The 13,861-nt window shown below is 45.9% G+C and overlaps 1 protein-coding gene across 17 annotated transcripts in view; it reads left to right on the top strand.

Moving 5' to 3' along the window:
- Window positions 1–13,861, top strand: part of Shroom3 (shroom family member 3) — a 308,366-nt gene that overhangs the window by 268,260 nt on the left and 26,245 nt on the right. For 16 of the 17 annotated variants that reach the window (XM_074041946.1, XM_020183402.2, XM_074041945.1 and 13 more), the window contains 2 exons: window positions 2,175–2,306; window positions 9,613–12,802. In XM_074041946.1, coding sequence (XP_073898047.1) covers window positions 2,175–2,306; window positions 9,613–12,802 — 3,322 coding nt within the window. Of the gene's footprint in view, window positions 1–2,174; window positions 2,307–3,609; window positions 3,722–9,612; window positions 12,803–13,861 lie in introns of those variants that run through there. The other variant, XM_074041960.1, reaches the window with a different exon arrangement.

Here is a 13,861-nt window from a genome sequence, read left to right as displayed (position 1 = left end):
GGGCATGTGACCCAGCTTCTAGGGAGGCTGAGGCAGATGATTGCTGAAGCCCAGGAGTTTAAGGCAATTTAGTGAGACCATATCTCAAAAAGAAAAAGAAAAGAGGTTTGTTTAGCTCGCAGTTGGAGCAGTTGAAGCCCAAGATCCATCAGCCCCAACAGTTTGGTCTCTGGTGAGGGCTTCATGCTTGAATGGCGTCACGGTGAGAGGAGCGTGTGCAGAAGAGATCCTGTGGTGGGTCAGGGGTCAGGTTTGCTCTTTCCACAACAGTGCATTACTGTGAGAACTACATTAATCCCTTCTGAGTGCAGCACCCCTAATGACCTTAAATACATTCCAGTGCACTAGCTCTTACTTCTTTTGGTGGGATAGGAAGGTGAGGGTACTAAGGGATGGAACTCAGGGCCTCACACTTGCTAGACAAGCACTCTACCACTTGGGCCATGCCCCCAGTGCTTTTGTTTTTAGTATGTTTTTCAGGTAGGGTCTCACACTTTTGTCCAGCTAGCCTGAAATCATAATCCTCCTATCTTCACTTCTCAAATAGCTGGGATTACAGGTATATACCACAACACCCAGTCCCTAGATCCTACCTCTTACAGGTCCTACCACCTCAACACCAGCACTCTGGAGATCAAGCCTCTAGCACATGAACCTTTGGAGTTCCCAGTCAAGCCATATTCAAACCATTGTACCAGATCTTAAGAGAGATCCAAATGTCTCTCACTTTTCTTGGCCCCCAATATTTATTGAATGCTTAAAAAATTCTTATACACCCATTTCTCTTACTTCACAGAAGACCGATTCTTCCTGCCATCATAATCTCTCTTTAGATGAGATGGGGTGTGTTGAGGGTGGTAGGGCCATAGACCATAATCTCTCTTCAAAGAGTCAAAATGGATGTGTATTTTGGAAATCACCTTCTATCTTGAGAAACTCTTCAGTGTCTCTCTTACACGTTTTGAAATTATTTCAGATTAAAGTGAGGTTAATCTAGCCTCTGATTCATCTGTTTGGTCTTTAGATGAGTAGAGGCTTAGGTAGGGGAAGTGACTAACACAGGGTCATATAGTTAGTTAATAACAAAAGCAGGGCAACAACCCAAGTCTCCTGGCACCTGGTCTAGTATTGTTCTGATACACCTAACAAATGAAATCTCTACTGACTAACAAATGAAATCTCACTGACATCAGGGCGGTGCGTTTTCATTTATATTACAGAAGCTAATTTACTTTTCATGGAAAGGGGCGGGTGGGTTTTTAGCCTCAAGACCAAGTATGAGGAGTAAGAAGAAGTTACAGCTTTTATCTGCACCATATTATTCCCTGATTCCCTACAAGTGTTTCTAAACTGCAGAAAAATTCCCTTGCAGTCCAACAGCTCATACAATTTCAGCATGAAATGCCTGACAGATCACCTCACTCTTTTGCCAAAAATACAGCACAGTGTCCCTCTCCTGACTCTGACCTTCTATAGTAGTTTACTCCTCTCCCAGCTCACCCTTCAGTACCACAGTCTGAAGGACACCCCCAGTTCCTTTGGCTGTGTCCCTTCTTTGTATTTTAAGGGCTGGATGTTTAAAAGTTGAAGTCACTGACTTGCAAAATGAGCAGCTCTTTTGGAGATCATGCTGTTCTACCAGATTGTTCAGCTTAGGGCATTAACACTGGGTAGCTGCTGGTTTTATGCAGTTTTTAACCAAGAAAGTAAAACAGTAGTATCATTTCCCCAGCATCAGGACTTGAAAATCACCAGAAAGCTTTTTACCATATAGCCACACAAAGTCCTTTGGGAAATGGAATTGCTGCTGCCATTTTTATGCATGGATAGAGACCCAGAAAGACCAAGGCAACTCAGTGTGCTCTGCATTCCTAAAGCATAAAATGTTAACCTGTAGGTCTAGGTGAAGGTTATGTGAGAACTCATTGTGCTCATTTTGCAACATTGCTATGTAATCTGAAATTATGTCAAGAAGAAGTAAAATAGAAATATTGAGCACAGAATAGCCATGATTAGAGAAATAAGCAGTGCTATCTTCTTCACAGTATTTACTTGGTTTCTTTCCAGTCTCTGAGGGGATAGCAGTCTCTGCTTCCAAATCCCCACTCCCTCTCTGTGGAAACTCAGCTGAGGAGCTGCTAATGTTGAGGGGTCCTCTTCCCATGTCTCCCCAGGCGCAGTGAACCTGCAGGCCGCCCTCACTCGTGGCATACAACCAAACTTGGGGAGAACCAGCCTGATGCCAGCATGATGCAGATATCTCAGGGCACAATGGGCCCTCCGTGGCACCAAAGCTACCACTCCAGGTAAGTGGCTGCAGTAAGACCGAGGGATTGCTGTCTTTCAAACATCGTGTTCCCAGGAGAGAACGCTATCTTTTCTGGTTTGAGAACAATTTCTCATATTCGCCCTGAATATCACATCTCTACTACTCTTCCTCATCCTCTTAAATGCCTGCCTTGTGTACAAGTCATCCTTACATCTGGGCTAGATGGGCTTGAAAGGTGGTCAGAAAGACTTTGAGTACTGGATGGTTACTGGAGGTACTGATGAGGCCTATAGTTGATATTCCTCAGTTACCCATGATAATACTTACTATATGAGAAAATTTGACAGACTTCTTCCCTTGATACTTAAATGCCCTGTCTGTTTTAGTCAAGATCATATCAGTTTCTTTTTTTTAAAATCTGAATGATGCTATGCATGTATTTAAACTCTCGACTTGGGTTTTCTCCTTCCATTAAAGCAGTTTATCCAGTGTAACTCAACAACAGAAACATCTAAGATAGAGCATATCTCTCAGTGCATACGTGATCTTATGTAATCTTTCATGCACTTCGTTAAAACAGATAAATATTATTAACCCATTTTGTAGAACAAGAAGTTGCAGATTGGAAAGATTAATTTGTCCCAGGTTGAACAACTACTCAATACCTGATTTCAGCCAGGGTCCAGAGTTTTTGAGTGTAACTGCTAAGTTAGACTTCTGCTTTCTAGTCACTGTTGTGCTGTTCGGGGGGGCGGGGGGAGGTGGGAAGAGCAGGGCCACCGAGAGTGTTACAGGAGAAAGAATTTATTATAGAACTCAGACCTTACATAACTGGGGAAAGGGCCAATCAGACATATTAAAGAGAAAGCCACGGGAGGACTGTCCTACACCTACTGCAGACAAACTGGTATCTGTCCTTGATCCCAGGGAGTCTGACTCCACAGCATGTCATTTTTGAGAAATGCCTGGATAAGGGTAATGGTAGAGAAATGGGAAGGTTAAGAGAAATGAGTCATTTCAAGCCTCTACATATAAATAAAATGCAAATACTGATGCATGTGGGGGAGTGGCGAGGAAGGAAGGGAGCACTGGGAAGCTTCTGAAAGGATTACTGTACAGAAGATGGCTGTGCATTTGGCAAGGCCAGGACTGAAAGCCCATAATGCTCGTTCATGTATAGTCAGGGGCCAAATCCTAGACCTCTCACTGGTAGACTCAGGACAGACTCTCTAAGTGTATCAGGGTAACCTTTAGGCTGCAGGAAAAAATGATGCCTGGATACCCTTCTTGTTACAGACCTTCCTGTCCCAGGCCTTCCCAGTCACTCTGAAGAAATTTATTTTCACCATCTGAGCCATCTGTCCCAGAGAACAGGTCCTCTCACAGTGTCCCTCTCAGCAAAAGTGCACCACCCTTGTTCTACAGGCCTGGATGTGTCAGGGTCTCTAGAAGGTAAAGTGTGGGAGCCTAGCAGAGTTGAAGGAGGGACAGCACAGTGGCTGGCAAAGAACTTGGGTTTCTAAGTCAGACCTGGGTTTGTATCATTTACCATCTACTGCATGAACTCAAGCAGATCATTTAACTTCTTTGATCTTAGCTTCCTTTTCTATAAAATTGAAATAATAGTGCCTATGTCACTGTGTCATTGTGAGGATTAAATAAAATAACATATAGCTTCTGGTACATAGTAACTATTCAATAAATGAAAATTAATTATAATAATCAGGCTGAAGACTTAGAGGTTCAGTGAAACCTGGTAATGAACTTGAGGTTAAGATACAAACCATCACATGCTTATAAACTCAGGTGCGTATTAACAGGGCCACTGAACAGTGGGATGCTTTGGAGCCTCCTAACCTGTAACCTTCTTAGAAAGCCCTAAGTCTGAAGTCAAATGGGGACAGAAAAAAATGTGCTGACCCTAAAGCAGAAAAGAGACCACTGCCATCAGTGCGTAGGGTAGTGTTTGCAGTTACTGTGGGGAGCTCCAGCCAGCCTTGGGAAGCAGTGGAGTTAGCATCAGAAGTAGTGTCTTCCAGAGGTGATGTATCTCCATCTCCCACATCCCCCTCCTCATCCCAGCACTCACAGGGGTTTAGGCAGGTACTGTGTCACCTGTCTGCTCCTCTGATGCAAGCTTCAAAATGGCACCTCTTGATGTGACTATTGACATGAAAACACTGGGCAACAAGAGGAGACAGGAAAGCTCAGATTACCCAAAATGCCACAGACTTGTGTATCCTCTTCTGCCCTGGCACAAGGTACCCTAGGGTCTGTGCATTCCGTGTATTGGGCTTGCACCTCTGACAGAGGGTTTTGCCCTACCCCTGACTCTGCTGCATGATGGTGACCCCTGACTCTGCCACTCTGAGAGTGGCAGCTGCCGATGGAGAAGTGCTGTAGGTGTGTTCTGAGGAGCACGGTGGCTTCTAGTGGTCTAGTGGGCCAAGTCAATTGATTGGCTTCTCTCTGAGATCCTTAGTTCTCCAGTTCAATCTCAGGCCCAGTTTAAGGATCTCTTTCTTACTAAGAAGAAGGAGGATGAGGAGAGGAGAGGGACAAGAGTGAGGCAAGAAGAGAGAGAAGTACAGAGGCACTGAGGATTGCTAATTTAAACTGTTTTGTGAGCTGGGCTGGATTTGGAATTTCACTGAAATTTTATTTCATTAGTTTTCGGCATGACCTCTTGTCACTATCTTTTTCCTACCTTATAGAAATATCACAGAATGGTTTTAAAGTGCTCAAGAAGAAACCGAAAAGTTATATAGTCCACCCTCTGACAAGAGGCTGAAGTAACATCACAATACTGAAGTAGCAGTACTTACTCAATGATTCCTGACTCAGCAAATATGAGCACCTACTGTGTCTCACGTGGTTTCTAGGTATGGGGAATGTAATGGTGAATAAGATGTAAATTGTTCCCACCCTACAATATGGAGTGATAATCCATCAGATGCTCCTTAAAAAAAAGCTTCTAGGGTCAAAGAAGTTTAGAAAACATTGCTTGTATATTTCCCTTTGAGAACCATGGACAAACATTATGTTTATGAAAGACTTAAATCTTGCAGTAAATAAAATTAACTTATTTAGCCCAGTATTTTCCAAACATACTTGATCATCTAAGGAATTAATGTTCTATGAATACACTTTAGAAAGTGTTTCCATGTTTTGTGCTCTTTACAATGTTTTAAGTATTTTAAGAAATATTTTTAGAGCTGAGCATAGTGGTACATGCCTGTAATCCCAGATTTACTAGAGAGGTATGGTTAGAAGGTTGAGACCAGCCCAGGTCAAAAATAGATAAATAATAAAAGTTAAAAGGCCTTGTCTCAGAAACACAAGCTGGGTGTGGAAGCATGGACTTCTGTAATTCCAAGCTACTTGGGAGGTGGCTCACAGTCTGAGGCTGGCCCCAGGGCAAAAATTCAAGGCCCTATCTGAAAAACAAACTAAGGCAAAAAGGGCTGGAGTTGTGGCTTAAGTGGTAGAGCACCTGCCTAGCAAGCACATGGCCATAAGTTCAAACCCCAGTACCACCAAAAAAAAAAAAAGTTAGTTCCAGGAAGTCTTCTCTGAAGCAGATTTGAACAAAGAGAAGAAGCGGGCCAGGTAAAGAGCAAGGTGATGGGAACAAGTACAGAGGCCCTGAGACAAGATGATGTCTTATGGGTTTGGGTCACAGTCGGGAGTCCCTTATGCTAGAATGCAGTGAGAAGGAGGGAAGCAACAGACAGAGGGACTAGAGAAGTGGGCAGGGCTGAGCTTGATGAGGACTTTGACCCTCTCAGGATGCACTCTTCTCCATACTAAGGCTGCCTTTGTTCAGGTTGGAACTGGGACAGGATTAGAGACATCATTCCAAATTGTTCTTGCCTCCATTAATGCCATCTTGAGAGCAAGAGTGGCAAAGTTAATAGAAATGAGTATTTCCAGAGAATAATGGAAAACTTGTTCCTACAGGGGAACATCAGGGCCCGTATCCCTAGGCACCCATAGTAGTTCCTATCCAACAGCGCACCCTTGGGTAGGAGGGAAAGCACCTCACAGAGGCCTCACCTGATGCTCTTCACCTGAGGTTGGTGACAGGTAGGAACGCCAGACACCCTTACTCTAGTCTGGCTGGAGAGTTCAAGTGTCTAGGCACATTTTCCCCACTAAATATTGTTTCAGTCAACCATCAGTTTAGTCACTTTGTGTTCATGTTCTTGCAGAACTGAATTATCCTTTCAGCAAAAGACTACTAAAGTTCTCAGCAATCTGGAAAAGGATCAAGTAGTGTTTACTACCTGCATAGAATTGCAGAAACAGCCCTATGGGGTCAACTGCTTCCTCTGGAAGTATTAGCTCTGTATCTTCTGTTGGAGCGAAGATAAAAGGAAGCATAGTGGGTCATATGGAATTTTGTTTAACTGGGCACTCTCATGCTTTTCTGTTTGGAGAGGAATTGGGAAATGGGGAGGGAAGGGGTTTCAGTAAAATGTGGCCATGTGACATGTGTCATGGCATGAGGGCCCGCTCAATGCTACTTTTTCCCTTGAATTTATACCTGTCCCTCCCAAAGCAGGATGCTCTGTTCAACAAATATGATTTTCTGTGATAGAGAAAAATTACATTTGTTGAGGTAAGTTGCTGTTAATTCTTTATGCTGAAAATGTAGTCTTCTTTTCATTGAATTCTATCACTAGTTTTGACTCAGAATATGGTCATTGTAGTTTCTTGACATATTCTGTGGAGACATTCCACCATAAAACATTATTACACACTTGGCTAAATAAGACATCACATTTATTTACTTGAGATCTAAAAATATAATGCTCCATGAATTTTAATAGTGCTTAAATGCCTCTTAATTTAAGAATGGAAAATCTAGGCAAGAAGTCTTGTGATTTACCTTTCTTTAGAGAACCATGAGTTATACTGTTTAAAATACGGAGCTTGCTGTTTGATTTCTGAATAATTTATCCCTTCCAATATGACTTAATATATACATAATTCTTTTCTTTTGGTGATAGATATTAAACCCAGGATCTTGAACACTCTATGAACTGCTCTACCACTAATCTACATCCCTAACCCATATATATTTCTCAGTAGGTTTTTCAGGGCAGTTTTAAACTGAATGGAAGATAGATTTCATATACACTCCTTGGTCCCTCCATTATCAGCATCCCTCTCCAGGGTGGTATATCTGTTAGAATTCCTAAAGCTTGATGGACATATCATCATTACCCAAAGTACATAGTTTATATTTTGGTTCACCATTGGTGTTGTACATCCTATGAATTTGAATAAATTTTGTGACATATACCTACCATTATTATATAAGAAAAAGCACTTTTACTGCCCTAAAAATCCTCTGTGCTCTGCCTATTCATCCCTCCTTCCTTTCTAGCCTTGGAAACCACTGACCTTTTCACTATCTCTATATTTTTTTATTTTTCCAGTATGTCATATAATGGAATCATACAATATGTAGCTTTTTCAGATGGCTTCTTTCATTTGATAGTTAAGCGCTTAAGTTTCCTAAATGTCTTTTAATGAACTGATAGCTCATTTCTTTTTAGCATTGAATAGTATTTCATTGTCTAGATATATCAGCTCACCTAATGCATGATATCTTGATTGCTTCCACAGTTGGGCAAATATAAATGAAGCTGCTAGAAACATCCATGTGCAGGTTTTTGCATGGTCATAAATTTTCACCTTCTTTAAATACAAGGAGTATGTATTAATCAGTTTTGTATTATTACCTAAGGTACACTACTTTATAAGGAAAAGAAATTTTTTGAGTTCAGTTTTGGATACTGAAAGTCCAAAATTGAGTAGCCCCATTGGTTCAGCATTTGGTAAGAGCCTAATGGTGGATGGCATCACAACATTAGGAGGTTATGTGGGAAGAAGACATCACAGCTTAAGACAGGAAGCCAGAGAGTGATTCAGGGTTGGGTTTGCTCTTAAAACAACTCTTCCACTGGATACCTTATTCCCTTCCAAAAGCAACTTTCTCAGTGACCTAAGGAGGTCCTATTAGGCCCCACTTCTTCAAGGTTCTGCACCATTGCCTAACACCACCAATCTAAGGATCAAACTCTCAACACATGAACCCTTGGGGAACAAAGTATATCCAAACCATAACAGAGTATAATTGCTGGATGTAACAGTATGTTTGGTTTAGGAGCAGCCAAACTGTCTTCCAAAGTGGTTAGCCATTTTGCATTCCCACCAGCAATGAATGAGAGTCCTGTTGCTTTACATCCTTGTCAGCATTTGATGTTATCAGGGTTCTGCATTTTGGTGATTCTCAAGGGTGTGGAACATTTTTTCATATACTCATATGCCATCTGTGTGTTTTCTTTGGTGTACTATCTATTGAGGTCTTTGGCCTATTTCTTAATCAAGTGTTTGTTTTCTTGTTGAGTTTTGAGAGTTCTAAGTATATTTTGAGGTTATAATTAAAGCTAATCATAAGTAATTTTGTTTTGTGACAACTTTCCAGGGCATGTAATACTTAAACTGAAACTGTTTTCCCCTCTTCCACAGCCAGGGTATAAAAACCACCTGGAGAAGCTGTGCATACAAAGGTCTTACCCTCCTTAGTGGACATGGAGGTTCCGGCTATGCCGTCCCCCCGGCTATGGAGTCCCAACCTCCAGGGCCTCCTGTGATTAAAACTTTTACAGTCTCCTCTCCTCCCCTGTCTTTCATCAGCTTTTTCTGACTGTAATTTCTCTCATTTAGTTTTGTGTTTAGCTTTCTCACTGCAAACAAATTGTCTCTAGTATAATTGTAATTCTAGGAAGATTGCCAGGGAGAAGCTTTCTATTCCTTAAAAAGGAAAGATATTAACGAAAAACATACACATGTGCTCACAAAGTCTCCCTCATCCTTTCACGTGCTTATTCTCTTACTCAGCTGTTTCTTTTTTTCCACAAACAACCCCAATAGACACAAAATTTCAGCCTCTGTCACTGTTCCTCCTCTTCCTCTCTTCTTTCCCCTCTCACCTCACTCATTTCTGGGCACGTGCAGAATGTCATTTCCAGCTCAGCAAATCACATCAATGTACTGCCTTATGCCCAAGGCCACGTGACTTCCTCTGTTCTTCTCTTTCTTCTAGCAATCCTGGGTGATTAATTAGAGGCACAAAGGCTACAGTGGTAGGCATTCAGTCCCAGTGATGACACAGGGAAGCTGAGCAAGGCCCAAATATGGCCCTTTTTACCCATCCTTCCAAAAACCAAACATCTTGCATAAGAGTACATTTATAAGCTGGGTCCTGTATCTGTCAGCCTGCTACATATACTGCTCAGTGACATGGACTGCTTTATTTTCATTTCTTCCAGCTCTTCTACAAGTGATCTCTCCAACTATGACAATGCCTATCTGAGGCGGAGCCCTGACCACTGTAGCTCCCAGGGGAGCATGGAAAGCCTGGAGCCTAGTGGGGGATACCCACCTTGTCATCTTCTTTCTCCTGCCAAGTCCACCAGCAGCATCGACCAGCTCAGCCACCTCCATAACAAGAGAGACTCGGCATACAGCTCTTTCTCCACCAGTTCTAGCATTCTAGAGTATCCACCCCCTGGCGTATCTGGCCAAGAGCGTTCAGGCTCCATGGACACTACTTCTGCTCGAGGGGGTCTCCTAGAAGGGATGAGGCAGGCAGATATTCGCTATGTCAAGACAGTCTATGACACCCGGAGAGGAATCTCAGCAGAGTATGAGGTGAACTCTTCTGCCCTGCTTCTTCAAGGCAGGGAGACCCAAGCATCAGCAGATGGCCAGGGCTATGAAAAATGGCATACTGCTCCTCGGGGCAGGGGAGCACCACCCCCATCCTGGAGCCAGCAGTGCCCTGGTTCTTTGGAGACTGCCACTGACAACCTGCCTCATAAAGTGGGCGCGCCCCTACCCCCAACTAGAAGTGACAGTTACGCAGCCTTTCGGCATCGAGAGCGGCCCAGCTCCTGGTCTAGCCTTGATCAGAAACGGTTCTGCCGACCTCAGGCAAATTCTTCAGGTTCCTTGAAACCTTCATTCATAGAGGAACAGCTGCATACTGTCCTAGAAAGGAGTCCAGAGAACAGCCCCCCGGTGAAGCCCAAGCACAGTTATACCCAGAAGACCCAGCCTGGCCAGCCTCTGCTGCCAACAGGCATCTACCCTGTACCTTCCTTGGAGCCACACTTTGCCCAGGTACCCCAGCCTTCTGTGAGTAGTAATGGGTCGCTCTACCCTGCGCTGGCCAAGGAGAGTGGATATACAGCCACTCAGGGAGCTTGCAGCAGGACCATCGATGAGAATGGGAACCAAAATGGCGCTAGCAGACCTGGGTTTGCTTTCTACCAGTCTCTTGAAAATGACTTATTATCCCCCATGGAGAGGAAACCAGAAACTACAGCCAAGTATGTCCCCTACAAAGTCCATTTTTCTTCAGTGCCTGCAAATGAAGAGGATTCCTCCCTAAAGAGACATCTCATACCTCCGCAGGGCAACAGCCCACATGCCAATGAAAGAAAGAACAGCCATTGCAACAAACCATGTTCTAATCACCAAGGCCTCAAATCCCCTGAGGCCTGGCAAGTGAGTGGAGACAAGAGATCTTCTAGGCCCTTGGAATCTTGGGAGAGTGATTCCCAGGAAGACCACAATGCCAATCTCCAGCAAAAGCTGGAGAGAGAAGGCCTAGGCCAGAGCCTGTCGGGCAACTTTGGCAGGACCAAGTCAGCCTTCTCATCTCTTCAGAACATTCCAGAGAGCGTGAGACAGCAGAGCAGCCTGGAGCTAGCAGGGGGAGCCCAAGAGACTTACCCTGGTGGCAGGCCTACCTGCACAATGAACACCAAGGTGGAGGACCCTGGAAGGAAAGCTGTGCCTGACCACAGGGGCCACCTGGACAGGCCAGTTTCCTACTCAAGGCCTGAGGGAAGAAGCAGTGCCTCAGCTTCGTTCCACAGTGCAGACCCAAGGTATGAAGAGCTGCCCACTCCACCACACCAGCAGACATCCAGTCTGGGCAGGAGGAGACTCAGCTCAGGAGGTGCCTCTGGTCTGCAGTGCTTTCAGTACAGGAAGCCCCACTGCTCCGTGCTGGAGAAGGTTTCCAAGATCGAGCAGCGAGAGCAAGGGAGCTACAGGCCCCCGAGTGTGGTCAGCTCCACTTACAGCCATAACTATCGACCCAACAGGACAGTCCCAAATCCCAGTACTTCTGGGAGTGACTTAGAGGAGACAAAAGGCAGCACCCGTTCCTCTGAGCCCCTAGGCAATGGGGAGCAGCACTTCAAATTCGAGGAACCTAACTTGGAAGAGGTTTCCAGGCAGCCTTGTGGTCAGCAGCTGAGGACCGCTGCTGACAGTGGCCGTGGCCCCCAACTCCGAGGCAGTGAGCCTCCAAGGCCCGATGCCCGCCTGCTCCGCAGCCAGAGCACCTTTCAGCTCTCCAGCGAAGCCGACAAAGAGGCTGCTTGGCGGGAAGACAGGCCCAGCACACCGGAATCACCCGTGCTGGACGCGCCCTTCAGCCGCGCCTACAGAAACAGCATCAAGGATGCGCAGTCCCGCGTCCTGGGGGCCACCTCTTTTCGCCGTAAAGACCTGGAGCTGGGCACGACCTCAAGGTCCTGGCGGCCACGGCCTGCCTCTGCCCACGTGGGGCTGCAGAGCGCAGAGGCCCCGGCACCATCCGCGTCCCCACACACCCCCCGGGAGCGGCACAGTGTGACCCCGGCCGAGGGCAGCTTGGCCGGGCTTGCACCCGCAGCGGTCCGGAGAGGGCCGCGCCGGCGTCTGACGCCTGAGCAGAAGAAGCGCTCCTACTCGGAGCCCGAGAAGATGAACGAGGTGGGGGTCTCTGAGGAGGCCGAGCCTGCGCCCTTGGGCCCGCAGAGGCAGGGGCTGCGTTTCCCCGAGAGCACTGTGGCTGACCGGCGCCGCATCTTCGAGCGCGATGGCAAGGCCTGCTCCACGCTCAGCCTGTCAGGGCCGGAGCTGAAGCAGTTCCAGCAGAGCGCCCTGGCCGCTTACATCCAGCGGAAGACGGGCAAGCGACCATCCGCTGCAGCCGCCTGCGGCCTCCAGGAGCCCGGGCTGTTGGAGCGCGCCCAGAGCGCCTTCCTCCCTGCCAGCCCTGAAGGCCTCGGCCTGGCCGCCACCTGCAGCCTGAGCTCGTTGCGGGAGCCCAGCCTGCAGCCCCGCAGGGAGGCCACCCTGGTGTCCACTGCTGCTGCCGAGGCCGTGCGGGCACCCCGAGATCGCAGCAGCTCGTTTGCATTTGCTGGTGGGCGCCCCCATGGGGAACTGCGGCGCTGGGACCCCCAGGCCCGGAGGGAGATGCCTGGTGGAGCTACCTATGGACCAGCAGGCACACAGAAGGCGGACAGGAACCCTGGAGGGTCATCTTCCTGGGGTGCTGTGGCCGGCAGGACTGCAAAGTCCATGTCAGCTGAGGACCTGCTGGAGCGCTCTGATGCCCTGGCCGTCCCTGTCCACGTGAGGTCCAGGTCATCTCCCATCGCAGACAAGAAGTGCCAGGTAGGTGAAGCCAGTAAGCCCTGGCCTAGGACTGTCCCTTTGGTCCTGGAAGCATTTGTGGGCATAATGTTCCTAACCCCTCTCCTTCCTCTTTATTTTTCCTTTTAAATACAGAAAAGTAGCATTTGTTTTCCTGATTTTTTTTTCCCCTCAATGCCCTACCTAGCTTACCTTACAGAGATACATAAATGTCTGCATAGTTGTGTACACATCTTATATAGCTTTATGTATGTATGTACAGATCCTTCATTTAAGGAAATTACCCAGCTCTAAATGCAAGAATGCATGATTAGGAGGTTGGGAAAAGTTAGGAGTTATCTTTTTGGAATTTTGCTCCGCACTCCCTCATGGACTAGAGACTGGCTTGAGTACTTTTGAAGATTTTAATTTTGCTCCTACAAAATATCTAGAATTATTTATGTTAATAGTCATTAGTTGTTGAGCGCCTGGCCCTTACCTAAGCATAATTAGCTAATTATGCTTTACATTTAGTCCTTATGACAGTCCTATGCAATAGAGTATATTGTGTGTATTAAATCCATGTCTCTCTTTAGAGAACTCCTATCTGAGCTCCCTCTGTGCATTATCCTGGTGAGGAAGAAAAATCAGACTTTCAAAATCTCACATGAAAGGATTTTCTAATAAAGGCTCTAAACTATGCAAAGACTATAAACTGCTTTCCTCTGGAAACTTCAAGCAGAATTAGGTCCAAACCCTAAGCATTCTGACTCCTGGAAGTCTGCTAGTTTTCCTTACAGTTGCTCCCACCTAAGAAGCTGTCAGGAATTCACGTGTGTTAGCACAGGGAGAAAGAACACCCGTCCATTGCCCCTTCATCCATTCTGCTTTCTTCCACGTCAGAGAAGTTAGCCATTCCACAAGCATTTGTAGAGCTTCTGTTGTCTGAAAAATGCTGTGTTGCAGGGTTGAAGGAAACATAAATACTGCTTGTTCTGTCCTGGGACTGACAACTGAGGACTTAGGTATAAGTAAGGAACTGAGTGTTGAGGACTGTGGGGGTGGTGATGAACACTGCTGTGGGTGAAAGCGTCTCCTGAA

Source organism: Castor canadensis, chromosome 9 (genome assembly GCF_047511655.1).
Source record: "Castor canadensis chromosome 9, mCasCan1.hap1v2, whole genome shotgun sequence".
In the NCBI taxonomy this organism is placed as follows: Eukaryota; Metazoa; Chordata; class Mammalia; order Rodentia; family Castoridae; genus Castor; species Castor canadensis.
This window is presented reverse-complemented; position numbering and strand designations above follow the sequence as displayed.